The sequence below is a fragment of the Notolabrus celidotus genome, chromosome 10, assembly GCF_009762535.1.
Source record: "Notolabrus celidotus isolate fNotCel1 chromosome 10, fNotCel1.pri, whole genome shotgun sequence".
Lineage (NCBI taxonomy): Eukaryota > Metazoa > Chordata > Actinopteri > Labriformes > Labridae > Notolabrus > Notolabrus celidotus.
This window is the reverse complement of record NC_048281.1, coordinates 29,799,199-29,827,190: the sequence shown is the minus strand read 5'-3', so window position 1 is coordinate 29,827,190 and position 27,992 is coordinate 29,799,199. Positions and strand designations below refer to the sequence as shown.

At 46.2% G+C, this 27,992-nt stretch overlaps 4 protein-coding genes across 4 annotated transcripts; all 4 read right to left on the bottom strand.

Moving 5' to 3' along the window:
* Positions 1–229: 229 nt before the first annotated feature.
* Positions 230–3,025, bottom strand: LOC117820326 (mucin-2-like; the record flags this gene model as incomplete). The annotated part of the gene is made up of 4 exons (XM_034694053.1): positions 230–609; positions 643–1,171; positions 1,697–2,546; positions 2,697–3,025. Coding segments are annotated over 4 exons (2,088 nt in total), but the record flags the coding sequence as incomplete, so codon positions are not given.
* A 7,200-nt stretch (positions 3,026–10,225) lies between these two features.
* LOC117820523 (mucin-5AC-like) lies at positions 10,226–14,340 on the bottom strand. Its single transcript, XM_034694339.1, has 3 exons — positions 12,766–14,340; positions 12,689–12,720; positions 10,226–11,272 (listed from the first exon to the last, which is right to left on the bottom strand). The coding sequence occupies exons 1-3, from the start codon at positions 13,711–13,713 to the stop codon at positions 10,390–10,392; spliced, it is 1,863 nt and encodes a 620-aa protein (XP_034550230.1). The 5' UTR covers positions 13,714–14,340; the 3' UTR covers positions 10,226–10,389.
* Positions 14,341–15,038: 698 nt separating this feature from the next.
* On the bottom strand, positions 15,039–21,238 carry LOC117820324 (mucin-2-like; the record flags this gene model as incomplete). Its single annotated transcript, XM_034694052.1, has 6 exons — positions 15,039–15,071; positions 17,500–17,516; positions 17,640–18,552; positions 20,261–20,561; positions 20,643–20,783; positions 20,916–21,238. Coding segments are annotated over 6 exons (1,728 nt in total), but the record flags the coding sequence as incomplete, so codon positions are not given.
* Positions 21,239–23,720: 2,482 nt separating this feature from the next.
* Positions 23,721–27,153, bottom strand: LOC117820323 (mucin-2-like; the record flags this gene model as incomplete). The annotated part of the gene is made up of 4 exons (XM_034694051.1): positions 23,721–25,143; positions 25,300–25,862; positions 26,052–26,583; positions 26,621–27,153. Coding segments are annotated over 4 exons (3,051 nt in total), but the record flags the coding sequence as incomplete, so codon positions are not given.
* Between the last annotated feature and the right edge of the window lie 839 nt (positions 27,154–27,992).

The window sequence follows — 27,992 nt, the reverse complement described above, 5'->3', positions numbered from 1 at the left end:
TTGAGGGGGAAACTGTTATCGTAGTTGAAGTTGCTGGTGTTGTAGTTGAGGGTGCAACTGTTTTCCTAGTTTCAGTTGCTGGTGTTGATGAGGGGGCAACTGTTGTGGTAGCTGATGTTGGTGTTGTTGATGGGACAACTGTTGTAGTTGATGTTGCCGGTGTTGTGGTTGAGGTTGCAACTGTTGTTGTTGATGTAGTTGCTGGTGTTGTTGATGGAACAACTGTTGTAGTTGATGTTGCTGGTGTTGTGGATGAGGGGGCAACTGTTGTAGTTGAAGTTGCTGGTGTTGTTGATGGGACAACTGTTGTAGTTGATGTTGCCTGTGTTGTGGTAGAGGGGGCAACCGTTGATGTTGTTGGTGTTGTAGTTGAGGGGGCAACTGTTGTAGTTGACGTTGCTTGCATTGTGGTTGAGGGTGCATCTATTGTTGTTGATGTAGTTGGTGTTGTTGAGAGGGTACCTGTTTTAGTTGATGTTGCTGTTGTTGTGGTTGAGGGGGCATCTGTTGTTGTAGTTGATGTGTCTGGTGTTATGGTTGAGGGGGCAAATGTTGTTGATGATGTAGTTGGTGTTGTTGAGGGGGCAACTGTTGTGGTAGTTGATGTAGCTGGTGTTGTGATTGAGGGGGCAACTGTTGTACTTGATGTTGCTGGTGTTGTGGATGAGGGGGCAACTGTTGTTGGAGTTGATGTTGCTGGTGTTGTTGTCCGGACAACTGTTGTAGTTGATGTTGCTGGTGTTGTGGTTGAGGGTGCAAATGTTGTAGTTGATGTTGCTGGTGTTGTGGATGAGGGGGCAACTGTTGTGGTAGCTGATGCTGGTGTTGTGGTTGAGGGGGCAACTGTTGTAGTTGATATCTCTGGTGTTGTGGTTGAGGTGGCAACTGTTGTGGTAGCTGATGTTGGTGTTGTGGTTGAGGGGGAAACTGTTATCGTAGTTGAAGTTGCTGGTGTTGTAGTTGAGGGTGCAACTGTTTTCCTAGTTTCAGTTGCTGGTGTTGTTGAGGGGGCAACTGTTGTGGTAGCTGATGTTGGTGTTGTTGATGGGACAACTGTTGTAGTTGATGTTGCCGGTGTTGTGGTTGAGGTTGCAACTGTTGTGGTAGCTGATGTTGGTGTTGTGGATGAGGGGGCAACTGTTATCGTAGTTGAAGTTGCTGGTGTTGTAGTTGAGGGGGCAACTGTTGTCATAGTTTCAGTTGCTGGTGTTGTTGAGGGGGCAACTGTTGTGGTAGCTGATGTTGGTGTTGTTGAGGGGGCAACTGTAGTAGTTGAAGTTGCTGGTGTTGTAGTTGAGGGGGTAACTGTTGTCATACTTTCAGTTGCTGGTGTTGTAGAGGGGGCAACTGTTGTGGTAGCTGATGTTGGTGTTGTTGAGGGGGCAACTGTTGTAGTTGATGTTGCTGGTGTTGTGGTTGAGGGGGCAACTGTTGTAGTTGATATCGCTGGTGTTGTGGATGAGGGGGCAACTGTTGTGGTAGTTGATGTTGCTGGTGTTGTTGAGGGGGCATTTGTTTTTGTAGTTGATATTTCTGGTGTTGTGGATGAGGGGGCATTTGTTGTTGTAGTTGATGTTGATGGTGAAGTGGTTGAGGCTGTAACTGTTGTTGTAGTTGAAGGTGTTGGTGATGTGGTTGAGGGTGCAACTTTTGTTGTTGAAGTTGCTGGTGTTGTTGAGGTGGCAACTGCTGTAGTTGATGTTGCTGGTGTTGTGGTTGAGGGGGCCTTTGTTGTTATAGTTGATTGTGCTGGTGTTGTGGTTGAGGGTGCAACTGTTGTTGTTGATGTAGTTGGTGTTGAGGGGGCAACTGTTGTAGTTGATTTTGCTGGGGTTGTGGTTGAGGTGAATACTGTTGTAGTTGAAAGTGCTGGTGTTGTGATTAAGGGGGCAACTGTTATAGTAGATATTGATGGCGTTGTGGTTGAGGGGGAATTTGTTGTTGTAGTTGTTGCTGGTGTTGTGATTGAGGGTGCAACTTTTGTTGTTGAAGTTGCTGGTGTTGTTGAGGTGGCAACTGTTGTAGTTGATGTTGCTGGTGTTGTGGTTGAGGAGGCCTTTGTTGTTATAGTTGATTGTGCTGGTGTTGTGGTTGAGGGGGCAACTGTTGTTGTAGTTGAAGTTGTTGGTGAAGTGGTTGAGGCTGTAACTGTTGTTGTAGTTGAAGGTGTTGGTGATGTGGTTGAGGGGGCATTTGTTGTTGTAGCTGATGTTGCTGGTGTTGTGGTTGAGGGGAATACTGTTGTAGTTGATGTTGCTGGTATTGTTGCCAATGGAGCATCTGTTGTGGTAGATGATATTGCAGGTGTTGTGGTTGAGGGGGCAACTGTTGTTGTTGAAGTTGCTGGTGTTGTTGAGGTGGCAACTGTTGTAGTTGATGTTGCTGGTGTTGTGGCTACGGGGGCAACTGTTGATGTTGTTGGTGTTGTAGTTGAGGGTGCAACTGTAGTTGTTGCTGATGTAGTTGGTGTTGTTGAGGGGGCAACTTTTGTAGTTGATGTTGCTGGGGTTGTAGTTGAGGGGACAACTGTTGATGTTGTTGGAGTTGTAGTTGAGAAGGCAACTGTTGCAGTTGATGCTGGTGTTGTCGTTGAGGTGAATACTGTTTTAGTTGAAATTGCTGGTGTTGTGATTGAGGGTGCAACTTTTGTTGTTGAATTTGCTGGTGTTGTTGAGGTGGCAACTGTTGTAGTTGATGTTGCTGGTGTTGTGGTTGAGGGGGCCTTTGTTTTTATAGTTAATTGTGCTCGTGTTGTGGTTGAGGGGGCAACTGTTGTTGTAGTTGAAGTTGTTGGTGAAGTGGTTGAGGCTGTAACTGTTGTTGTAGTTGAAGGTGTTGGTGATGTGGTTGAGGGGGCATTTGTTGTTGTAGCTGATGTTGCTGGTGTTGTGGTTGAGGAGAATACTGTTGTAGTTGATGTTGCTGGTATTGTTGCCAATGGAGCATCTGTTGTGGTAGATGATATTGCAGGTGTTGTGGTTGAGGGGGCAACTGTTGTTGTTGTTGATGTAGTTGCTGGTGTTGTTGACGGAACAACTGTTGTAGTTGATGTTGCTGGTGTTGTGGATGAGGGGGCAACTGTTGTAGTTGAAGTTGCTGGTGTTGTTGATGGGACAACTGTTGTAGTTGATGTTGCCTGTGTTGTGGTAGAGGGTGCAACTTTTGTTGTTGAAGTTGCTGGTGTTGTTGAGGTGGCAACTGTTGTAGTTGACGTTGCTTGCATTGTGGTTGAGGGTGCATCTGTTGTTGTTGATGTAGTTGGTGTTGTTGAGAGGGTACCTGTTTTAGTTGATGTTGCTGTTGTTGTGGTTGAGGGGGCATTTGTTGTTGTAGTTGATGTGTCTGGTCTTATGGTTGAGGGGGCAAATGTTGTTGATGATGTAGTTGGTGTTGTTGAGGGGGCAACTGTTGTGGTAGTTGATGTAGCTGGTGTTGTGATTGAGGGGGAAACTGTTGTACTTGATGTTGCTGGTGTTGTGGATGAGGGGGCAACTGTTGTTGGAGTTGATGTTGCTGGTGTTGTTGTCGAGACAACTGTTGTAGTTGATATTGCTGGCATTGTGGTTGAGGGGGAAACTGTTGTAGTTGATGCTCCTGGTGTTGTGGATGAGGGGGCAACTGTTGTTGTAGTTGATGTTGCTGGTGTTGATGGGACAACTGTTATAGTTGATTGTGCTGGTGTTGTGGTTGAGGGGGAAACTGTTGTAGTTGAAGTTTTTGGTGAAGTGGTTGAGGCTGTAACTGTTGTTGTAGTTGAAGGTGTTGGTGATGTGGTTGAGGGTGCAACTTTTGTTGTTGAAGTTGCTGGTGTTGTTGAGGTGGCAACTGTTGTAGTTGATGTTGCTGGTGTTGTGGTTGAGGGGGCATTTGTTGTTATAGTTGATTGTGCTGGTGTTGTGGTTGAGGCTGTAACTGTTGTTGTAGTTGAAGGTGTTGGTGATGTGGTTGAGGGGGCATTTGTTGTTGTAGCTGATGTTGCTGGTGCTGTGGTTGAAGGGGAGAATGTTGTAGTCGGTGTGGTGGTAGGGGCAGCTACTGTGCTGGGAGGGTCAACTGTGGTAGTTGTTTTCAAAGTTGTAGCAGGGGCAGCTGTGGTAGTTGTTGCCAAAGTTGTTGCAGGAGCAGCTGTGGTAGTTGTTGTCAAAGTTGTGACAGGGGCAACAGTGGTAGTTGTAGCCAAAGTTGTGACTGGGGCAGCTGTGGTAGTAGTTGTCAAAGTTGTAGCAGGGGCAACTGTGGTAGTTGTTGTCAAAGTTGTAGCAGGGGCAACTGTGGTAGTTGTTGTCAAAGTTGTAGCAGGGGCAACTGTGGTAGTTATTGTCGAAGTTGTTGCAGGGGCAACTGTGGTAGTTGTAGCCAAAGTTGCGACTGGGGCAGCTGTGGTAGTAGTTGTCAAAGTTGTAGCAGGGGCAACTGTGGTAGTTATTGTCGAAGTTGTTGCAGGGGCAACTGTGGTAGTTGTAGCCAAAGTTGCGACTGGGGCAGCTGTGGTAGTAGTTGTCAAAGTTGTAGCAGGGGCAGCTGTGGTAGTTATTGTCGAAGTTGTTGCAGGGGCAGCTGTGGTAGTTGTTGTCAAAGTTGTGATAGGGGCAACTGTGGTAGTTGCAGTCAAAGTTGTTGCAGGGGCAACTGTGGTAGTTGTTGTCAAAGTTGTGACTGGGGCAGCTGTGGTAGTTGTAGCCAAAGTTGTAGCAGGGGCAGCTTTGGTAGTTGTTGTCAAAGTTGTTGCAGGAGCAGCTGCGGTAGTTGTTGTCGAAGTTGTAGCAGGGGCAGCTGTGGTAGTTGTTGTCAGAGTTGTTGCAGGAGCAGCTGTGGTAGTTGTTGTCAAAGTTGTGATAGGGGCAACTGTGGTCGTTGCAGTCAAAGTTGTTTCAGGTGCAACTGTGGTAGTTGTAGCCAAAGTTGTGGCAGGGGCAGCTGTGGTAGTTGTTGTCAAAGTTGTTGCCGGAGCAGCTGTGGTAGTTGTTGTCAAAGTTGTTGCAGGGGCAGCTGTGGTAGTTGTTGTCAAAGTTGTTGCAGGGGCAGCTGTGGTAGTTGTTGTCAAAGTTGTTGCAGGGGCAGCTGTGGTAGTTGTAGCCAAAGTTGTGGCAGGGGCAGCTGTGGTAGTTGTTGTCAAAGTTTCTGCAGGAGCAGCTGTGTTAGTTGTAGCCAAAGTTGTGGCAGGGGCAGCTGTGGTAGTTGTTGTCAAAGTTGTAGCAGGGGCAACTGTGGTAGTTATTGTCGAAGTTGTTGCAGGGGCTACTGTGGTAGTTGTAGCCAATGTTGTTGCAGGGGCAACTGTGGCAGTTGTTGTCAAAGTTGTTGCAGGGGCAGCTGTGGTAGTTGTTGCCAAAGTTGTTGCAGGAGCAGCTATGGTAGTTGTAGCCAACGTTGTGGCAGGGGCAGCTGTGGTAGTTGTTGTCAAAGTTGTTGCAGGGGCAGCTGTGGTAGTTGTTGTCAAAGTTGTTGCAGGGGCAGCTGTGGTAGTTGTTGCCAAAGTTGTAGCAGGGGCAGCTGTGGTAGTTGTTGTCAAAGTTGTTGCAGGGGCAGCTGTGGTAGTTGTAGCCAAAGTTGTGGCAGGGGCAGCTGTGGTAGTTGTTGTCAAAGTTTCTGCAGGAGCAGCTGTGGTAGTTGTAGCCAAAGTTGTGGCAGGGGCAGCTGTGGTAGTTGTTGTCAAAGTTGTAGCAGGGGCAACTGTGGTAGTTATTGTCGAAGTTGTTGCAGGGGCTACTGTGGTAGTTGTAGCCAATGTTGTTGCAGGGGCAACTGTGGCAGTTGTAGCCAAAGTTGTGGCAGGGGCAGCTGTGGTAGTTGTTGTCGAAGTTGTGGCAGGGGCAGCTGTGGTAGTTGTAGCCAAAGTTGCGACTGGGGCAGCTGTGGTAGTAGTTGTCAAAGTTGTTGCAGGGGCAGCTGTGGTAGTTGTTGTCAAAGTTGTTGCAGGGGCAGCTGTGGTAGTTGTTGTCAAAGTTGTAGCAGGGGCAGCTGTGGTAGTTAAAGTTGTTGCAGGGGCAGCTGTGGTAGTTGTAGTCAAAGTTGTTGCAGGGGCAACTGTGGTAGTTGTTGCCAAAGTTGTTGCAGGGGCAGCTGTGGTAGTTGTTGTCAAAGTTGTAGCAGGGGCAGCTGTGGTAGTTAAAGTTGTTGCAGGGGCAGCTGTGGTAGTTGTTGTCAAAGTTGTTACAGAGGCAGCTGTGGTAGTTGTTGTCAAAGTTGTAGCAGGGGCAGCTGTTGTAGTTAAAGTTGTAGCAGGGGCAGCTGTTGTAGTTAAAGTTGTGGCAGGGGCAGTAGTGGTGGCTAATGTGGCAGGATCAGCAGTAGAAGCAATAGTTGTAAGGGGGTCTGTAGAGGTCACTGGTGATACAGTTGCATCTGTGGTAGAAGCTGTAGTTGGTGTTATTTCTATGTCTATTCCAACATATGGCTCTTCAGGAATTTCCTCTAGTCCCCACAAGTCATAAAACACAGCATCATAATCACTGTCTCCATCTGAATATTCACTTTCCTCATCGATATAATCACCATCTTCGTCTGTAGTATCACTGTCCTCGTCTGAATTAGTTGCTGAGTCAACAGATGTTTGTGCTGTTGTTGTTGGTGTTGTGTCTGGATCAAATGATCCAACAGGAATTTCTTCAAAGTCCCACAAGTCAAATACGTCAAGTTCCTGTAGAGATCTCTTACGATGATGTCTTGCTTTTTGTTGGCAACAAACTGCCATCATAGTGCAAAGATTCCCAGCAGAGTCAAGGAAAACCAGTCCAAAGCCAGAGTCCTGTGAAAATTCTCACAGTTTTTTATTTGGAAATTTACATGGAAAACTATGCATTTCCTTATAACTTGCACCTTGCTTACCTTGTGTGGTAACTTAAATATCTCCACCACCAAAGCATTGGGGGTGTTCCTTTGTCTTGTGAAGTATCCTTCGTTGTTGAAATAATCTGCAAAAGTGAAGACACATATGTTCAGATGTATTCTTCAACGGCAATTATCAAAGATTGATACTAAATTGATAATGGCTTGAAGAATAAAAGCCTTCCCCTGAGCGATAAACTGTCTGCATGACAAATTTCTACACAAATACAATACAGGATTTCATGATGAAAGCATGATGACCAAAAATCTGCTTAACCAGCTAGCTACAGTTGTTAAAGTATTTTTTTTTTAAACTTAAAGTTTGATTACTGGTCAAGTAAAAGTTTTCACTTGCTTCTACTATTTCATTCTTACCAAGTGCTTTCACCTTCCTCAGTGTAGTTTCACGAGGCAGCTTTACAGTGACATGTGTTGCTCTACAAGTCACCAGTGCGAATGCAGTTCGGGTTGACATTGCTGTATTCTCACAGTGTGCCGTGCCTGTCATGTTCCTCTGCAGCAGATGATCAAAATAGTGCAGTTTCAGTGGGCTGTCTCCAATCTGGAAAAATATATAAATAATTTGAGGAGGCACTGTAAAGGAAAAGTGCCAACTGGTGTGCAGATTCAGCTCAGTGGGTAGAGCAGGTGCCCCATGTACAGAGGCTACAGTCCTCATTGCCCTGGATTAATTCCCTGCATGTCCTGTCTTTCTCAAGCTGTAAATATAGGCGTGAAACAAACATTCAAAGGAAGTATATTAAACAATATATTCATAATATACACAGGAAAAACACTAAGAGCAACAACTTTGGACAAACAAATTAACATTTTACCTGCATTGCTTTCTCGCAGCCAGTATATGGAAGCCGCACCAGTGACCACCACCTATGTAGCTCAATGGAACTGTGACACTTGTCAACAAGTGACAACAACCCCGCCCCATCTGTGGAAAAACATATAAGACTTCTAACAAGAACTGTCATTCCATTTCTTCAGCATAAAAACATAATCCTGGTGGAACAAGTTTTACACACCTTCCAGACGCAGATTTGAGTATCTGATGAGTGAAAAACGCAGGGAAAGTGTTCCATTGGTGCAGCGATACTGTGGCTGGTTGAAATCTGATGTTCCTGCAACTAGATGGAGCGAAAACAAGGCAACAAAGGATGATGGAGTGTTTTTTTTTTCTAGTATTCAAAACAATTTTCTATTTTGGGACTGGTAAAGAAGCTCCAATTATTGATCCAGAGGATCCACCAAACAAAGAGATGTTAATCAACCCAATAGTGGATTTTAAAGACAGGCCAGGTAAGCATATGGAGACTCATATGCAGAATCACTATACAGAAAATCTAGACAATTTTCTCCTCTAATTTCTCAAATTTCTCCCTCATTATTTTCTGTTCCAGCAATCAACCAAGACATATTTCTGTTTGATGTTAATTGATGTTAAAAACCTTTTTTTTTATAATGGGATACAGATTATGTAAGTATGGGTAAACTTTAACAATTTGCATTGAAATCATCTACTGAAGACATGGGATTCACCCAGGTCCGCAACAAATAAATATCATCAAAATGTAATGAATGGTTTGTTGTATTTCACAATTTATTGGTTTGATGTGTAGACCATCAAGTATAGTGAGAAATGTCTGAATCACAATTTCTCTGACACCAATTTAGTGTCAACCAACATAGAATGAAAACAATAAGATAGGCCTTCTCAAATTCAAAAAAAAAAGAAATCCTTTTGTATCTCTAACCTGATATAAACATGCGGCTATGTTAAACATAGAAAAACCAGGTGGTAAGTAAATTTCATCAATCAAACAAACAAAATGGCAGAATTGTTATGAAGGCCTGTCACAAATTGTTGCTGTTAAGAGATAAACACAGACTTTTGAGAAGCTGTAGGCTTACTTTTGATCTAAGGAGGCTATGTGAAAAATAATGCACAATAACAATGCATTAGGCTATTTCAATTTAAAGCTTAAAAAAACATCTTGCTTGTTTTCACCATTGTATTTTACAGTTTTGTTCAGTAGCCTGTGAATTTTGAAGTTTGTTGTGTTGTTCTCACCCTGGAGAAATTTCCAGACCGGTGCAGAGAAACTCTTGTGGGTCCTTGCTCTCATAGCAGCAGGCTGTCCCACATCACAGTCATAAAGCTCGTCCTGGCCAGTCAAATGTCCATGTAGGTACCAGTGGCTTGCCACATTGTTGAGCTGGGCTAGTGATAAAGTAATCCAAACCCAAGCCATCATTGCCAAAACTATGACATAGCTCTGGTCCATTATGCTCCTCTTTGCCGCCAGACGAGACCGAGATCCCGACTGAGAAACAGGAACAACTGCGCAGCTGCCCCTTATTTCTGCTTGATTAGATCCAAAAGCTGCTAAGGTGTGGTTTTTTGTGACCAATGGGAGGTGTAGGGTGCTGAATATGTGATCAATCAAAACTTCTTAATCATTTTTGTAGATGCAGATTAAAACAAACCACATCATTTAAATGAAGCATAAAGGAAGTTTAACTGCTAACGTGACCGTCATTTGCGGCCACATAACCTCTGAATCTCAGAAGCTAGTTAGGGAGGGTCAGTCCTGGAAGTGCTTGAATTGGAGTCTGTTCAACAGGTTCTTTGGACTCTCATCTTCACCACCAGCAGACACTATTCCATCCTCTGTGAAGGACTTTTTTTGGTCAATTAAAAGTGCTGTGACACAGCATAATGTATTTGGCTTCATATCATGCACTTTTATATCATTTGGATCAGCTGTTAAAAATATAACTATAACAATATATGTATTTATATAAACAATGTTCAGCATCATAAAGTTTCAAATGTTTTTGTAAACACTGAAAAAGATTGATGTAGTGTGAAGTTGAATTATACCAAGACTGCTGGAATTTACTTTGAATGGTTAATAACTCACTTTCGACATAACCACATGATGTAAGTTTGATAATAAGAGGCCATACAGTGTACTTTTACTGACATTTGATGGCGATATTCAACCCCCCCCCCATGTGGAAAATGGATAGTGTGTTATAAAACTAATAACAGACTGTTAGTGTGCAGGTAGGTAGTGATAATGGCTCAGTAACATTCATTCAAGTTTCACAGAAAAGTGTGCTTTTAAGTGGCAGTAAACCCTAGAGAAGGAAAATCCTTGAATATGACAGTAGGTAAAATGTCTCTAAGCAGTTCAAGAAACGTTATCAGTTCATGAAGACAGCAAACTTAAAAACTCCACAGATTAATGGTAGCGTCTGCACATCATTAAATGTCATCATATGAGTTCAAACTTGTGTTAAAGGATTCCCTGTGGACTGTGGTGAAATCAAAATATGTTGCAGCTATGCAGGATATATGATTTAAATACAGCCATAAAAATAAATGATTCAGGTCAGGTTTATGTAAAAGATATACCAACATTAAGTAAAAATATAGGGAAATGTACAAGTCAATGTTCAATATATTCTGGAATTTTTTTTACTTTTTTACAATTGATTAAAAAGTGCTTGTGTCACATTTCCAAGTTGCCTAATATCAATTCTCTATGTCGTTGTAGAGGAGACTGCCATCGTGGAGGAGGAGAAAGAGGACGTGTCGCTGGTGGTTAGTGAGCTGTCCATTGTGGTCGTTAAGGGGTTACTGCCTGTTGTTGTCAAGCCAAGCCCAGTGGTCGTAAAGGGGCCACTAGTTGTGGTGAGAAGCACACTGGTAGAAGTAGGCAGTGCACTGGTGACGGTGAGGGGAGCACTGGTTGTAGTCTGAGGTACACTGGTAGTGGTTGGGTGTGCACTGGTGGTAGTAGAAGCGATGCTGGTTGTGCTGGATGAAAGGAAACCGGTTGTTGTTTGGAGGACATTCGTTGTTGTTGAGATAGACATTGTGGTTGAGGCAGGCAGTGCGGTTGTGGTAGAGGAGACATCTGGTGTCATGGTTGATGAGGAGCTGGTGGTTGTAGTGGAGGAAGAACCAGTTGTGGTTGGAAGGGCGTTGGTTGTTGTAGTAGAAGGGTTGCGTGTTGCTAGGCTTGAGGAGGTAAATGCTGTTGTGGTAGAGGGGGCATCAGTCGTTGAGGTCAAGGGAGTATCTGGGAGTGTGGTTGAGGGTGGACCACTTGAGGTTGAAAATGAGTTGGTTGTTGAAGAGGATGCACTGGTTGTGCTAGAAGCTAGGAAGCTGGTAATTGAAGTTGAAGGGTAGCTGGTTGTTGAAGCTGAGGGATTGCAGGTCATTAGGGTGGAAGAGGCAATTGCTGTTGTGGTGGAGGGGGCATCTATTGTTGTGCTTGAAGAGCCAACATTTGTTGAGGTCGAGGTAGCATCAGGGCTTGTGGTTGAAGCATAACTTGTTGCACTGGTTATAGGGATATTGGTTGTTGAGGTTGATGAGGGGCTGACAGTAATAGTTGAGGGGAAGCCTGTTGTAGTTGAGGGGTTGCTAGTTGTTGACGTTAAAAGGGGTCCTGATGTTGTTGTAGCAGGGGGCACTGTTGCTGTAGTAGAGGGATCTACTGTTGTGGAAGAGGAAACCACTATTGCTGTGGTAGAGGAGACATCTGTTGTAGCCAAAGGTGCACCAGGGGTCATGGTTGATGAGGATGCACTGGTGGGTGTAGTGGAGGAAGAACCAGTTGTGGTTGGAAATGCGTTGGTTGTTGTTGAAGAGGATGCACTGGTTGTGCTAGAAGGTAGGAAGCTGGTCATTGAAGTTGGAGGGTTGCTGGTTGTTGAAGTTGAGGGATTGCTGGTTATTAGGGTGGAGGAGGCAATTGCTGTTGTGGTAGAGGGGGCATCTGTTGTTGAAGTCAAGGGGGTGACTGGGGTTGTGGTTGAGGGGGGACCACTTGTCGTTGAAAATGAGTTGGCTGTTGTTGAAGAGGATGCACTGGTTGTGCTAGAAGGTATGAAGCTGGTTATTGAAGTTGAAGGGTTGCTGGTTGTTGAAGTTGAGGGATTGCTGGTTATTAGGGTAGAGGGGGCAATAGCTGTTGTGCTTAAAGAGCCCACATTTTTTGTGGTCGAGGTAGCATCAGGGCTTGTGGTTGAAGCAAAACTTGTACTGGTAATAGGGATATTGGTTGTTGAGGTGGATGAGGGGCTGACAGTAATAGTTGAGGGGAAGCCTGTTGTAGTTGAGGGGTTGCTAGTTGTTGTTAAAAGGGGCCCTGATGTTGTTGTAGCAGGGGGCACTGTTGCTGTGGTAGAGGGATCTACTGTTGTGGAAGAGGAAACCACTATTGCTGTGGTAGAGGGGACATCTGTTGTTGTAGCCAAAGGTGCATCAGTGGTCATGGTTGATGAGGAGCTGGTGGGTGTAGTGGAGGAAGAAGCAGTCGTGGTCGGAAGGGCGTTGGTTGTTGTAGTTGAAGGGTTGCTGCTTGCTAGGCTAGAGCTCAGTGCTGTTGTGGTAGAGGGGGCATCTGTCGTTGAGGTCGAGGGGGTGACTGGGGTTGTGGTTGAGGGGGGACCACTTCTGGTTGAAAATGAATTGGTTGTTGTAGAGGGTGCACTGGTTGTGCTCATAAGGGGGGTACTGGTAACTGGAGTAAAGGGGGTTGTTGATGAAGAGGATGCACTGGTTGTGCTAGAAGGTAGGAAGCTGGTTATTGAAGTTGAAGGGTTGCTGGTTGTTGAAGTTGAGGGATTGCTGGTTATTAGGGTAGAGGGGGCAATTGCTGTTGTGCTTAAAGAGCCCACATTTTTTGTGGTCGAGGTAGCATCAGGGCTTGTGGTTGAAGCAAAACTTGTACTGGTAATAGGGATATTGGTTGTTGAGGTTGATGAGGGGCTGACAGTCATAGTTGAGGGGAAGCCTGTTGTAGTTGAGGGGTTGCTAGTTGTTGTTAAAAGGGGCCCTGATGTTGTTGTAGCAGGGGGCACTGTTGCTGTGGTAGAGGGATCTACTGTTGTGGAAGAGGAAACCACTGTTGCTGTGGTAGAGGGATCTACTGTTGTGGAAGAGGAAACCACTATTGCTGTGGTAGAGGGGACATCTGCTGTTGTAGCCAAAGGTGCATCAGTGGTCATGGTTGATGAGGAGCTGGTGGGTGTAGTGGAGGAAGAAACAGTTGTGGTCGGAAGGGCGTTGGTTGTTGTAGTTGAAGGGTTGCTGCTTGCTAGGCTAGAGGTCAGTGCTGTGGTGGTAGATGGGGCATCTGTCGTTGAGGTCGAGGGGGTGACTGGGGTTTTGGTTGAGGGGGGACCACTTGTGGTTGAAAATGAATTGGTTGTTGATGAAGAGGATGCACTGGTTGTGCTAGAAGGTAGGAAGCTGGTCATTGAAGTTGAAGGGTTGCTGGTTGTTGAAGTTGAGGGATTGCTGGTTATTAGGGTGGAGGAGGCAATTGCTGTTGTGGTGGAGGGGGCATCTGTTGTTGAAGTCAAGGGGGTGACTGGGGTTGTGGTTGAGGGGGGACCACTTGTCGTTGAAAATGAGTTGGCTGTTGTTGAAGAGGATGCACTGGTTGTGCTAGAAGGTAGGAAGCTGGTTATTGAAGTTGAAGGGTTGCTGGTTGTTGAAGTTGAGGGATTGCTGGTTATTAGGGTAGAGGGGGCAATAGCTGTTGTGCTTAAAGAGCCCACATTTTTTGTGGTCGAGGTAGCATCAGGGCTTGTGGTTGAAGCAAAACTTGTACTGGTAATAGGGATATTGGTTGTTGAGGTTGATGAGGGGCTGACAGTCATAGTTGAGGGGAAGCCTGTTGTAGTTGAGGGGTTGCTAGTTGTTGACGTTAAAAGGGGCCCTGATGTTGTTGTAGCAGGGGGCACTGTTGCTGTGGTAGAGGGATCTACTGTTGTGGAAGAGGAAACCACTATTGCTGTGGTAGAGGGGACATCTGTTGTTGTAGCCAAAGGTGCATCAGGGGTCATGGTTGATGAGGAGCTGGTGGGTGTAGTGGAGAAAGAACCAGTTGTGGTCGGAAGGGTGTTGGTTGTTGTAGTTGAAGGGTTGCTGCTTGCTAGGCTAGAGCTCAGTGCTGTTGTGGTAGAGGGGGCATCTGTCGTTGAGGTCGAGGGGGTGACTGGGGTTGTGGTTGAGGGGGGACCACTTGTGGTTGAAAATGAATTGGTTGTTGTTGAAGAGGATGCACTGGTTGTGCTAGAAGGTAGGAAGCTGGTTATTGAAGTTGGAGGGTTGCTGGTTGTTGAAGTTGAGGGATTGCTGGTTATTAGGGTGGAGGAGGCAATTGCTGTTGTGGTGGAGGGGGCATCTGTTGTTGAAGTCAAGGGGGTGACTGGGGTTGTGGTTGAGGGGGGACCACTTGTCGTTGAAAATGAGTTGGCTGTTGTTGAAGAGGATGCACTGGTTGTGCTAGAAGGTAGGAAGCTGATTATTGAAGTTGGAGGGTTGCTGGTTGTTGAAGTTGAGGGATTGCTGGTTATTAGGGTGGAGGAGGCAATTGCTGTTGTTGTTGAGGGGGCAACTGATGTAGTTGATATCGCTGGTGTTGTGGTTGAGGGGGCAACTGTTGTGGTAGCTGATGTTGGTGTTGTGGATGAGGGGGCAACTGTTATCGTAGTTGAAGTTGCTGGTGTTGTAGTTGAGGGGGCAACTGTTGTCATAGTTTCAGTTGCTGGTGTTGTTGAGGAGGCAACTGTTGTGGTAGCTGATGTTGGTGTTGAGGGGACAACTGTTGTAGTTGAAGTTGCTGGTGTTGTAGTTGAGGGGGCAACTGTTGTCATAGTTTCAGTTGCTGGTGTTGTTGAGAGGGAAACTGTTGTGGTAGCTGATGTTGGTGTTGTTGAGGGGGCAACTGTTGTAGTTGATGTTGCTGGTGTTGTGGTTGAGGGGGCAACTGTTGTGGTAGCTAATGTTGGTGTTGTAGTTGAGGGGGCAACTGTTGTTGTTGTAGTTGCTGCTGTTGTTGATGAGACAACTGTTGTAGTTGATGTTGCCGGTGTTGTGGTTGAGGAGGCAACTGTTGTAGTTGATGTTGCTGGTGTTGTGGTTGAGGGGGCAACTTTTGTCATAGTTTCAGTTGCTGGTGTTGTTGAGGGGGCAACTGTTGTGGTAGCTGATGTTGTTGTTGTTGAGGGGGCAACTGTTGTAGTTAATGTTGCTGGTGTTGTGGTTGAGGGGGCAACTGTTGTGGTAGCTAATGTTGGTGTTGTTGTTGAGGGGGCAACTGTTGTTGTTGTAGTTGCTGCTGTTGTTAATGGGACACCTGTTGTAGTTGATGTTGCTGGTATTGTTGTCAATGGAGCATCGGTTGTGGTAGATGATGTTGCTGGTGTTGTGGTTGAGGGGGCAACTGTTGTTGTTGCTGATGTAGTTGCTGGTGTTGTTGATGGAACAACTGTTGAAGTTGATGTTGCTGGTGTTGTGTGCGAGGGGGAAACTGTTGTAGTTGATGTTGCTGGTGTTGTGGTAGAGGGGGCAACCATTGATGTTGTTGGTGTTGTAGTTGATGGGACAACTGTTGTAGTTGATGTTGCCGGTGTTGTGGTTGAGGAGGCAACTGTTGTAGTTGATGTTGCTGGTGTTGTGGTTGAGGGGGCAACTTTTGTCATAGTTTCAGTTGCTGGTGTTGTTGAGGGGGCAACTGTTGTGGTAGCTGATGTTGCTGGTGTTGTGGATGAGAGGGCATTTGTTGTTGTAGTTGATGTTGCTGGTGTTGTGGTTGAGGGGGCAACTGTTGTCATAGTTTCAGTTGAGGGGGCAACTGTTGTGGTAGCTGATGTTGGTGTTGTTGAGGGGGCAACTGTTGTAGTTGATTTTGCCGGTGTTGTGGTTGAGGAGGCAACTGTTGTAGTTGATGTTGCTGGTGTTGTGGTTGAGGGGGCAACTTTTGTCATAGTTTCAGTTGCTGGTGTTGTTGAGGGGGCAACTGTTGTGGTAGCTGATGTTGCTGGTGTTGTGGATGAGAGGGCATTTGTTGTTGTAGTTGATGTTGCTGGTGTTGTGGTTGAGGGGGCAACTGTTGTCATAGTTTCAGTTGAGGGGGCAACTGTTGTGGTAGCTGATGTTGGTGTTGTTGAGGGGGCAACTGTTGAAGTTGAAGTTGCTGGTGTTGTAGTTGAGGGGGCAACTGTTATCATAGTTTCAGTTGCTGGTGTTGTTGAGGGGGCAACTGTTGTGGTAGCTGATGTTGCTGGTGATGTGGATGAGAGGGCATTTGTTGTTGTAGTTGATGTTGCTGGTGTTGTGGTTGAGGGGGCAACTGTTGTCATCGTTTCAGTTGCTGGTGTTGTTGAGGGGGCAACTGTTGTAGTTGATGTTGCTGGTTTTGTGGTTGAGGGGGCAACTGTTGTGGTAGCTAATGTTGGTGTTGTAGTTGAGGGGGCAACTGTTGTTGTTGTAGTTGCTGCTGTTGATGGGACAACTGTTGTAGTTGATGTTGCCGGTGTTGTGGTTGATGGGACAACTGTTGTAGTTGATGTTGCCGGTGTTGTGGTTGAGGGGGCAACTGTTGTAGTTGATATCGCTGGTGTTGTGGTTGAGGGGGCAACTGTTGTGGTAGCTGATGTTGGTGTTGTTGAGGGGGCAACTGTTGTAGTTGATGTTGCTGGTGTTGTAGTTGAGGGGGCAACTGTTGTTGTTGTAGTTGCTGCTGTTGATGACACAACTGTTGTAGTTGATGTTGCCGGTGTTGTGGTTGAGGAGGCAACTGTTGTAGTTGATGTTGCCGGTGTTGTGGTTGATGGGACAACTGTTGTAGTTGATGTTGCCGGTTTTGTTTTTGAGTGGGCAACTGTTGTAGTTGATATCGCTGGTGTTGTGGTTGAGGGGGCAACTGTTGTGGTAGCTGATGTTGGTGTTGTGGATGAGGGGGCAACTGTTATCGTAGTTGAAGTTGCTGGTGTTGTAGTTGAGGGGGCAACTGTTGTGGTAGCTGATGTTGGTGTTGTTGAGGGGGCAACTGTTGTAGTTGATGTTGCTGGTGTTGTAGTTGAGGGGGCAACTGTTGTTGTTGTAGTTGCTGCTGTTGATGGGACAACTGTTGTAGTTGATGTTGCCGGTGTTGTGGTTGAGGAGGCAACTGTTGTAGTTGATGTTGCCGGTGTTGCGGTTGATGGGACAACTGTTGTAGTTGATGTTGCCGGTGTTGTGGTTGAGGGGGCAACTGTTGTAGTTGATATCGCTGGTGTTGTGGTTGAGGGGGCAACTGTTGTGGTAGCTGATGTTGGTGTTGTGGATGAGGGGGCAACTGTTGTAGTTGATGTTGCTGGTGTTGTAGTTGAGGGGGCAACTGTTGTCATACTTTCAGTTGCTGGTGTTGTTGAGGGGGCAACTGTTGTGGTAGCTGATGTTGGTGTTGTGGATGAGGGGGCATTTGTTGTTGTAGTTGATGTTGCTGGTGGTGTGGATGAGGGGGCATTTGTTGTTGTAGTTGATGATGCTGGTGTTGTGGTTGAGGGGGAAACTGTTATCGTTGTTGAAGTTGCTGGTGTTGTAGTTGAGGGTGCAACTGTTTTCCTAGTTTCAGTTGCTGGTGTTGTTGAGGGGGCAACTGTTGTGGTAGCTGATGTTGGTGTGGTTGAGGGTGCAACTTTTGTTGTTGAAGTTGCTGGTGTTGTGGTTGAGGGGGCCTTTGTTGTTATAGTTGATTGTGCTGGTGTTGTGGTTGAGGGTGCAACTGTTGTTGTTGATGTAGTTGGTGTTGAGGGGGCAACTGTTGTAGTTGATGTTGCTGGGGTTGTGGTTGAGGTGAATACTGTTGTAGTTGAAATTGCTGGTGTTGTGATTAAGGGGGCAACTGTTGTAGTAGATATTGATGGCGTTGTGGTTGAGGGGGAATTTGTTGTTGTAGTTGTTGCTGGTGTTGTGGTTGAGGGTGCAACTTTTGTTGTTGAAGTTGCTGGTGTTGTTGAGGTGGCAACTGTTGTAGTTGATGTTGCTGGTGTTGTGGCTAAGGGGGCAACTGTTGATGTTGTTGGTGTTGTAGTTGAGGGTGCAACTGTAGTTGTTGCTGATGTAGTTGGTGTTGTTGAGGGGGCAACTGTTGTAGTTGATGTTGCTGGGGTTGTGGTTGAGGGGACAACTGTTGATGTTGTTGGAGTTGTAGTTGAGAAGGCAACTGTTGCAGTTGATGCTGGTGTTGTCGTTGAGGTGAATACTGTTTTAGTTGAAATTGCTGGTGTTGTGGTTGAGGGTGCAACTTTTGTTGTTGAAGTTGCTGGTGTTGTTGAGGTGGCAACTGTTGTAGTTGATGTTGCTGGTGTTGTGGTTGAGGGGGCCTTTGTTGTTATAGTTGATTGTGCTGGTGTTGTGGTTGAGGGGGCAACTGTTGTTGTAGTTGAAGTTGTTGGTGAAGTGGTTGAGGCTGTAACTGTTGTTGTAGCTGATGTTGCTGGTGTTGTGGTTGAGGGGAATACTGTTGTAGTTGAAGTTGCTGGTATTGTTGCCAATGGAGCACCTGTTGTGGTAGATGATATTGCAGGTGTTGTGGTTGAGGGGGCAACTGTTGTTGTTGTTGATGTAGTTGCTGGTGTTGTTGATGGAACAACTGTTGTAGTTGATGTTGCTGGTGTTGTGGATGAGGGGGCAACTGTTGTAGTTGAAGTTGCTGGTGTTGTTGATGGGACAACTGTTGTAGTTGATGTTGCCTGTGTTGTGGTAGAGGGTGCAACTTTTGTTGTTGAAGTTGCTGGTGTTGTTGAGGTGGCAACTGTTGTAGTTGATGTTACTGGTGTTGTGGTTGAGGGGGCCTTTGTTGTTATAGTTGATTGTGCTGGTGTTGTGGTTGAGGGTGCAACTGTTGTTGTTGATGTAGTTGGTGTTGAGGGGGCAACTGTTGTAGTTGATGTTGCTGGGGTTGTGGTTGAGGTGAATACTGTTGTAGTTGAAATTGCTGGTGTTGTGATTAAGGGGGCAACTGTTGTAGTTGATGTTGCTGGTGTTGTGGTTGAGGGGGAATTTGTTGTTGTAGTTGTTGCTGGTGTTGTGGTTGAGGGTGCAACTTTTGTTGTTGAAGTTGCTGGTGTTGTTGAGGTGGCAACTGTTGTAGTTGATGTTGCTGGTGTTGTGGCTAAGGGGGCAACTGTTGATGTTGTTGGTGTTGTAGTTGAGGGTGCAACTGTAGTTGTTGCTGATGTAGTTGGTGTTGTTGAGGGGGCAACTGTTGTAGTTGATGTTGCTGGGGTTGTGGTTGAGGGGACAACTGTTGATGTTGTTGGAGTTGTAGTTGAGAAGGCAACTGTTGCAGTTGATGCTGGTGTTGTCGTTGAGGTGAATACTGTTTTAGTTGAAATTGCTGGTGTTGTGGTTGAGGGTGCAACTTTTGTTGTTGAAGTTGCCGGTGTTGTTGAGGTGGCAACTGTTGTAGTTGATGTTGCTGGTGTTGTGGTTGAGGGGGCCTTTGTTGTTATAGTTGATTGTGCTGGTGTTGTGGTTGAGGGGGCAACTGTTGTTGTAGTTGAAGTTGTTGGTGAAGTGGTTGAGGCTGTAACTGTTGTTGTAGCTGATGTTGCTGGTGTTGTGGTTGAGGGGAATACTGTTGTAGTTGATGTTGCTGGTATTGTTGCCAATGGAGCATCTGTTGTGGTAGATGATATTGCAGGTGTTGTGGTTGAGGGGGCAACTGTTGTTGTTGTTGATGTAGTTGCTGGTGTTGTTGATGGAACAACTGTTGTAGTTGATGTTGCTGGTGTTGTGGATGAGGGGGCAACTGTTGTAGTTGAAGTTGCTGGTGTTGTTGATGGGACAACTGTTGTAGTTGATGTTGCCTGTGTTGTGGTAGAGGGTGCAACTTTTGTTGTTGAAGTTGCTGGTGTTGTTGAGGTGGCAACTGTTGTAGTTGATGTTACTGGTGTTGTGGTTGAGGAGGCCTTTGTTGTTATAGTTGATTGTGCTGGTGTTGTGGTTGAGGGGGCAACTGTTGTTGTAGTTGAAGTTGTTGGTGAAGTGGTTGAGGCTGTAACTGTTGTTGTAGTTGAAGGTGTTGGTGATGTGGTTGAGGGGGCATTTGTTGTTGTAGCTGATGTTGCTGGTGTTGTGGTTGAGGGGAATACTGTTGTAGTTGATGTTGCTGGAATTGTTGCCAATGGAGCATCTGTGGTGGTAGATGATATTGCAGGTGTTGTGGTTGAGGGGGCAACTGTTGTTGTTGTTGATGTAGTTGCTGGTGTTGTTGATGAAACAACTGTTGTAGTTGATGTTGCTGGTGTTGTGGATGAGGGGGCAACTGTTGTAGTTGAAGTTGCTGGTGTTGTGGTTGAGGTGGCAACTGTTGTGGTAGCTGATGTTGGTGTTGTTGATGGGACAACTGTTGTAGTTGATGTTGCCGGTGTTGTGGTTGAGGTTGCAACTGTTGTTGTTGTTGATGTAGTTGCTGGTGTTGTTGATGGAACAACTGTTGTAGTTGATGTTGCTGGTGTTGTGGATGAGGGGGCAACTGTTGTAGTTGAAGTTGCTGGTGTTGTTGATGGGACAACTGTTGTAGTTGATGTTGCCTGTGTTGTGGTAGAGGGGGGCTACCGTTGATGTTGTTGGTGTTGTAGTTGAGGGGGCAACTGTTGTAGTTGACGTTGCTTGCATTGTGGTTGAGGGTGCATCTGTTGTTGTTGATGTAGTTGGTGTTGTTGAGAGGGTACCTGTTTTAGTTGATGTTGCTGTTGTTGTGGTTGAGGGGGCATTTGTTGTTGTAGTTGATGTGTCTGGAGTTATGGTTGAGGGGGCAAATGTTGTTGATGATGTAGTTGGTGTTGTTGAGGGGGCAACTGTTGTGGTAGTTGATGTAGCTGGTGTTGTGATTGAGGGGGCAACTGTTGTACTTGATGTTGCTGGTGTTGTTGTCCGGACAACTGTTGTAGTTGATGTTGCTGGTGTTGTGGTTGAGGGTGCAAATGTTGTAGTTGATGTTGCTGGTGTTGTGGATGAGGGGGCAACTGTTGTGGTAGCTGATGCTGGTGTTGTGGTTGAGGGGGCAACTGTTGTAGTTGATATCGCTGGTGTTGTGGTTGAGGTGGCAACTGTTGTGGTAGCTGATGCTGGTGTTGTGGTTGAGGGGGAAACTGTTATCGTAGTTGAAGTTGCTGGTGTTGTAGTTGAGGGTGCAACTGTTTTCCTAGTTTCAGTTGCTGGTGTTGTTGAGGGGGCAACTGTTGTGGTAGCTGATGTTGGTGTTGTTGATGGGACAACTGTTGTAGTTGATGTTGCCGGTGTTGTGGTTGAGGTTGCAACTGTTGTGGTAGCTGATGTTGGTGTTGTGGATGAGGGGGCAACTGTTATCGTAGTTGAAGTTGCTGGTGTTGTAGTTGAGGGGGCAACTGTTGTCATAGTTTCAGTTGCTGGTGTTGTTGAGGGGGCAACTGTTGTGGTAGCTGATGTTGGTGTTGTTGAGGGGGCAACTGTAGTAGTTGAAGTTGCTGGTGTTGTAGTTGAGGGGGCAACTGTTGTAGTTGAAGTTGCTGGTGTTGTTGATGGGACAACTGTTGTAGTTGATGTTGCTGGTGTTGTGGTTGAGGGTGCAACTTTTGTTGTTGAAGTTGCTGGTGTTGTTGAGGTGGCAACTGTTGTAGTTGATGTTGCTGGTGTTGTGGTTGAGGGGGCCTTTGTTGTTATAGTTGATTGTGCTGGTGTTGTGGTTGAGGGGGCAACTGTTGTTGTAGTTGAAGTTGTTGGTGAAGTGGTTGAGGCTGTAACTGTTGTTGTAGTTGAAGGTGTTGGTGATGTGGTTGAGGGGGCATTTGTTGTTGTAGCTGATGTTGCTGGTGTTGTGGTTGAGGGGAATACTGTTGTAGTTGATGTTGCTGGTATTGTTGCCAATGGAGCATCTGTTGTGGTAGATGATATTGCAGGTGTTGTGGTTGAGGGGGCAACTGTTGTTGTTGTTGATGTAGTTGCTGGTGTTGTTGATGGAACAACTGTTGTAGTTGATGTTGCTGGTGTTGTGGATGAGGGGGCAACTGTTGTAGTTGAAGTTGCTGGTGTTGTGGTTGAGGTGGCAACTGTTGTGGTAGCTGATGTTGGTGTTGTGGTTGAGGGGGAAACTGTTATCGTAGTTGAAGTTGCTGGTGTTGTAGTTGAGGGTGCAACTGTTTTCCTAGTTTCAGTTGCTGGTGTTGTTGAGGGGGCAACTGTTGTGGTAGCTGATGTTGGTGTTGTTGATGGGACAACTGTTGTAGTTGATGTTGCCGGTGTTGTGGTTGAGGTTGCAACTGTTGTTGTTGTTGATGTAGTTGCTGGTGTTGTTGATGGAACAACTGTTGTAGTTGATGTTGCTGGTGTTGTTGTCCGGACAACTGTTGTAGTTGAAGTTGCTGGTGTTGTTGATGGGACAACTGTTGTAGTTGATGTTGCCAGTGTTGTGGTAGAGGGGGCAACCGTTGATGTTGTTGGTGTTGTAGTTGAGGGGGCAACTGTTGTAGTTGACGCTGCTTGCATTGTGGTTGAGGGTGCATCTGTTGTTGTTGATGTAGTTGGTGTTGTTGAGAGGGTACCTGTTTTAGTTGATGTTGCTGTTGTTGTTGGTTGCGGGGGCATTTGTTGTTGTAGTTGATGTGTCTGGTGTTATGGTTGAGGGGGCAAATGTTGTTGATGATGTAGTTGGTGTTGTTGAGGGGGCAACTGTTGTGGTAGTTGATGTAGCTGGTGTTGTGATTGAGGGGGCAACTGTTGTACTTGATGTTGCTGGTGTTGTGGATGAGGGGGCAACTGTTGTTGGAGTTGATGTTGCTGGTGTTGTTGTCCGGACAACTGTTGTAGTTGATGTTGCTGGTGTTGTGGTTGAGGGTGCAAATGTTGTAGTTGATGTTGCTGGTGTTGTGGTTGAGGGGGCAACTGTTGTAGTTGATGTTACTGGTGTTGTGGATGAGGGGGCAACTGTTGTGGTAGCTGATGCTGGTGTTGTGGTTGAGGGGGCAACTGTTGTAGTTGATATCGCTGGTGTTGTGGTTGAGGTGGCAACTGTTGTGGTAGCTGATGTTGGTGTTGTGGTTGAGGGGGAAACTGTTATCGTAGTTGAAGTTGCTGGTGTTGTAGTTGAGGGTGCAACTGTTTTCCTAGTTTCAGTTGCTGGTGTTGTTGAGGGGGGCAACTGTTGTGGTAGCTGATGTTGGTGTTGTTGATGGGACAACTGTTGTAGTTGATGTTGCCGGTGTTGTGGTTGAGGTTGCAACTGTTGTGGTAGCTGATGTTGGTGTTGTAGTTGAGGGGGCAACTGTTGTCAAAGTTTCAGTTGCTGGTGTTGTTGAGGGGACAACTGTTGTGGTAGCTGATGTTGGTGTTGTTGAGGGGGCAACTGTAGTAGTTGATGTTGCTGGGGTTGTGGTTGAGGGGACAACTGTTGATGTTGTTGGAGTTGTAGTTGAGAAGGCAACTGTTGCAGTTGATGCTGGTGTTGTCGTTGAGGTGAATACTGTTTTAGTTGAAATTGCTGGTGTTGTGGTTGAGGGTGCAACTTTTGTTGTTGAAGTTGCCGGTGTTGTTGAGGTGGCAACTGTTGTAGTTGATGTTGCTGGTGTTGTGGTTGAGGGGCCTTTGTTGTTATAGTTGATTGTGCTGGTGTTGTGGTTGAGGGGGCAACTGTTGTTGTAGTTGAAGTTGTTGGTGAAGTGGTTGAGGCTGTAACTGTTGTTGTAGCTGATGTTGCTGGTGTTGTGGTTGAGGGGAATACTGTTGTAGTTGATGTTGCTGGTATTGTTGCCAATGGAGCACCTGTTGTGGTAGATGATATTGCAGGTGTTGTGGTTGAGGGGGCAACTGTTGTTGTTGTTGATGTAGTTGCTGGTGTTGTTGATGGAACAACTGTTGTAGTTGATGTTGCTGGTGTTGTGGATGAGGGGGCAACTGTTGTAGTTGAAGTTGCTGGTGTTGTTGATGGGACAACTGTTGTAGTTGATGTTGCCTGTGTTGTGGTAGAGGGTGCAACTTTTGTTGTTGAAGTTGCTGGTGTTGTTGAGGTGGCAACTGTTGTAGTTGATGTTACTGGTGTTGTGGTTGAGGAGGCCTTTGTTGTTATAGTTGATTGTGCTGGTGTTGTGGTTGAGGGGGCAACTGTTGTTGTAGTTGAAGGTGTTGGTGATGTGGTTGAGGGGGCATTTGTTGTTGTAGCTGATGTTGCTGGTGTTGTGGTTGAGGGGAATACTGTTGTAGTTGATGTTGCTGGAATTGTTGCCAATGGAGCATCTGTGGTGGTAGATGATATTGCAGGTGTTGTGGTTGAGGGGGCAACTGTTGTTGTTGTTGATGTAGTTGCTGGTGTTGTTGATGGAACAACTGTTGTAGTTGATGTTGCTGGTGTTGTGGATGAGGGGGCAACTGTTGTAGTTGAAGTTGCTGGTGTTGTGGTTGAGGTGGCAACTGTTGTGGTAGCTGATGTTGGTGTTGTTGATGGGACAACTGTTGTAGTTGATGTTGCCGGTGTTGTGGTTGAGGTTGCAACTGTTGTTGTTGTTGATGTAGTTGCTGGTGTTGTTGATGGAACAACTGTTGTAGTTGATGTTGCTGGTGTTGTGGATGAGGGGGCAACTGTTGTAGTTGAAGTTGCTGGTGTTGTTGATGGGACAACTGTTGTAGTTGATGTTGCCTGTGTTGTGGTAGAGGGGGCTACTGTTGTAGTTGACGTTGCTTGCATTGTGGTTGAGGGTGCATCTGTTGTTGTTGATGTAGTTGGTGTTGTTGAGAGGGTACCTGTTTTAGTTGATGTTGCTGTTGTTGTGGTTGAGGGGGCATTTGTTGTTGTAGTTGATGTGTCTGGAGTTATGGTTGAGGGGGCAAATGTTGTTGATGATGTAGTTGGTGTTGTTGAGGGGGCAACTGTTGTGGTAGTTGATGTAGCTGGTGTTGTGGATGAGGGGGCAACTGTTGTACTTGATGTTGCTGGTGTTGTGGATGAGGGGGCAACTGTTGTTGGAGTTGATGTTGCTGGTGTTGTTGTCCGGACAACTGTTGTAGTTGATGTTGCTGGTGTTGTGGTTGAGGGTGCAAATGTTGTAGTTGATGTTGCTGGTGTTGTGGATGAGGGGGCAACTGTTGTGGTAGCTGATGCTGGTGTTGTGGTTGAGGGGGCAACTGTTGTAGTTGATATCGCTGGTGTTGTGGTTGAGGTGGCAACTGTTGTGGTAGCTGATGCTGGTGTTGTGGTTGAGGGGGAAACTGTTATCGTAGTTGAAGTTGCTGGTGTTGTAGTTGAGGGTGCAACTGTTTTCCTAGTTTCAGTTGCTGGTGTTGTTGAGGGGGCAACTGTTGTGGTAGCTGATGTTGGTGTTGTTGATGGGACAACTGTTGTAGTTGATGTTGCCGGTGTTGTGGTTGAGGTTGCAACTGTTGTGGTAGCTGATGTTGGTGTTGTGGATGAGGGGGCAACTGTTATCGTAGTTGAAGTTGCTGGTGTTGTAGTTGAGGGGGCACTGTTGTCATAGTTTCAGTTGCTGGTGTTGTTGAGGGGGCAACTGTTGTGGTAGCTGATGTTGGTGTTGTTGAGGGGGCAACTGTAGTAGTTGAAGTTGCTGGTGTTGTAGTTGAGGGGGGCAACTGTTGTAGTTGAAGTTGCTGGTGTTGTTGATGGGACAACTGTTGTAGTTGATGTTGCTGGTGTTGTGGTTGAGGGTGCAACTTTTGTTGTTGAAGTTGCTGGTGTTGTTGAGGTGGCAACTGTTGTAGTTGATGTTGCTGGTGTTGTGGTTGAGGAGGCCTTTGTTGTTATAGTTGATTGTGCTGGTGTTGTGGTTGAGGGGGCAACTGTTGTTGTAGTTGAAGTTGTTGGTGAAGTGGTTGAGGCTGTAACTGTTGTTGTAGTTGAAGGTGTTGGTGATGTGGTTGAGGGGGCATTTGTTGTTGTAGCTGATGTTGCTGGTGTTGTGGTTGAGGGGAATACTGTTGTAGTTGATGTTGCTGGTATTGTTGCCAATGGAGCATCTGTTGTGGTAGATGATATTGCAGGTGTTGTGGTTGAGGGGGCAACTGTTGTTGTTGTTGATGTAATTGCTGGTGTTGTTGATGGAACAACTGTTGTAGTTGATGTTGCTGGTGTTGTGGTTGAGGTGGCAACTGTTGTGGTAGCTGATGTTGGTGTTGTGGTTGAGGGGGAAACTGTTATTGTAGTTGAAGTTGCTGGTGTTGTAGTTGAGGGTGCAACTGTTTTCCTAGTTTCAGTTGCTGGTGTTGTTGAGGGGGCAACTGTTGTGGTAGCTGATGTTGGTGTTGTTGATGGGACAACTGTTGTAGTTGATGTTGCCGGTGTTGTGGTTGAGGTTGCAACTGTTGTTGTTGATGTAGTTGCTGGTGTTGTTGATGGAACAACTGTTGTAGTTGATGTTGCTGGTGTTGTGGATGAGGGGGCAACTGTTGTAGTTGAAGTTGCTGGTGTTGATGGGACAACTGTTGTAGTTGATGTTGCCTGTGTTGTGGTAGAGGGGGCAACCGTTGATGTTGTTGGTGTTGTAGTTGAGGGGGCAACTGTTGTAGTTGACGTTGCTTGCATTGTGGTTGAGGGTGCATCTGTTGTTGTTGATGTAGTTGGTGTTGTTGAGAGGGTACCTGTTTTAGTTGATGTTGCTGTTGTTGTGGTTGAGGGGGCATTTGTTGTTGTACTTGATGTGTCTGGTGTTATGGTTGAGGGGGCAAATGTTGTTGATGATGTAGTTGGTGTTGTTGAGGGGGCAACTGTTGTGGTAGTTGATGTAGCTGGTGTTGTGATTGAGGGGGCAACTGTTGTACTTGATGTTGCTGGTGTTGTGGATGAGGGGGCAACTGTTGTTGGAGTTGATGTTGCTGGTGTTGTTGTCCGGACAACTGTTGTAGTTGATGTTGCTGGTGTTGTGGTTGAGGGTGCAAATGTTGTAGTTGATGTTGCTGGTGTTGTGGATGAGGGGGGCAACTGTTGTGGTAGCTGATGCTGGTGTTGTGGTTGAGGGGGCAACTGTTGTAGTTGATATCGCTGGTGTTGTGGTTGAGGTGGCAACTGTTGTGGTAGCTGATGTTGGTGTTGTGGTTGAGGGGGAAACTGTTATCGTAGTTGAAGTTGCTGGTGTTGTAGTTGAGGGTGCAACTGTTTTCCTAGTTTCAGTTGCTGGTGTTGTTGAGGGGGCAACTGTTGTGGTAGCTGATGTTGGTGTTGTTGATGGGACAACTGTTGTAGTTGATGTTGCCGGTGTTGTGGTTGAGGTTGCAACTGTTGTGGTAGCTGATGTTGGTGTTGTGGATGAGGGGGCAACTGTTATCGTAGTTGAAGTTGCTGGTGTTGTAGTTGAGGGGGCAACTGTTGTCATAGTTTCAGTTGCTGGTGTTGTTGAGGGGGCAACTGTTGTGGTAGCTGATGTTGGTGTTGTTGAGGGGGCAACTGTAGTAGTTGAAGTTGCTGGTGTTGTAGTTGAGGGGGTAACTGTTGTCATACTTTCAGTTGCTGGTGTTGTTGAGGGGGCAACTGTTGTGGTAGCTGATGTTGGTGTTGTTGAGGGGGCAACTGTTGTAGTTGATGTTGCTGGTGTTGTGGTTGAGGGGGGCAACTGTTGTAGTTGATATCGCTGGTGTTGTGGATGAGGGGGCAACTGTTGTGGTAGTTGATGTTGCTGGTGTTGTTGAGGGGGCATTTGTTTTTGTAGTTGATATTTCTGGTGTTGTGGATGAGGGGGGCATTTGTTGTTGTAGTTGATGTTGATGGTGAAGTGGTTGAGGCTGTAACTGTTGTTGTAGTTGAAGGTGTTGGTGATGTGGTTGAGGGTGCAACTTTTGTTGTTGAAGTTGCTGGTGTTGTTGAGGTGGCAACTGTTGTAGTTGATTTTGCTGGGGTTGTGGTTGAGGTGAATACTGTTGTAGTTGAAATTGCTGGTGTTGTGATTAAGGGGGCAACTGTTGTAGTTGAAGTTGCTGGTGTTGATGGGACGACTGTTGTAGTTGATGTTGCCTGTGTTGTGGTAGAGGGGGCAACCGTTGATGTTGTTGGTGTTGTAGTTGAGGGGGCAACTGTTGTAGTTGACGTTGCTTGCATTGTGGTTGAGGGTGCATCTGTTGTTGTTGATGTAGTTGGTGTTGTTGAGAGGGTACCTGTTTTAGTTGATGTTGCTGTTGTTGTGGTTGAGGGGGCATTTGTTGTTGTAGTTGATGTGTCTGGTGTTATGGTTGAGGGGGCAAATGTTGTTGATGATGTAGTTGGTGTTGTTGAGGGGGCAACTGTTGTGGTAGTTGATGTAGCTGGTGTTGTGATTGAGGGGGCAACTGTTGTACTTGATGTTGCTGGTGTTGTGGATGAGGGGGCAACTGTTGTTGG

Excerpts from the sequence above, each read along its gene's own strand:
- LOC117820523 (XM_034694339.1), bottom strand. The coding sequence starts at position 13,713 with ATGACCCCTGATGCACCTTTGGCTACAACAACAGATGTCCCCTCTACC. Across the intron at positions 12,721-12,765 it reads CCTCTACCACAGCAACAGTG|CCCCCTGCTACAACAACATC; the intron begins GTTTCCTCTTCC and ends ACAGCAACAGTG. Across the intron at positions 11,273-12,688 it reads ACAACATCAGGGCCCCTTTT|AACTACAACAGGCTTCCCCT; the intron begins AACAACAACTAG and ends TAGCAACCCCTC.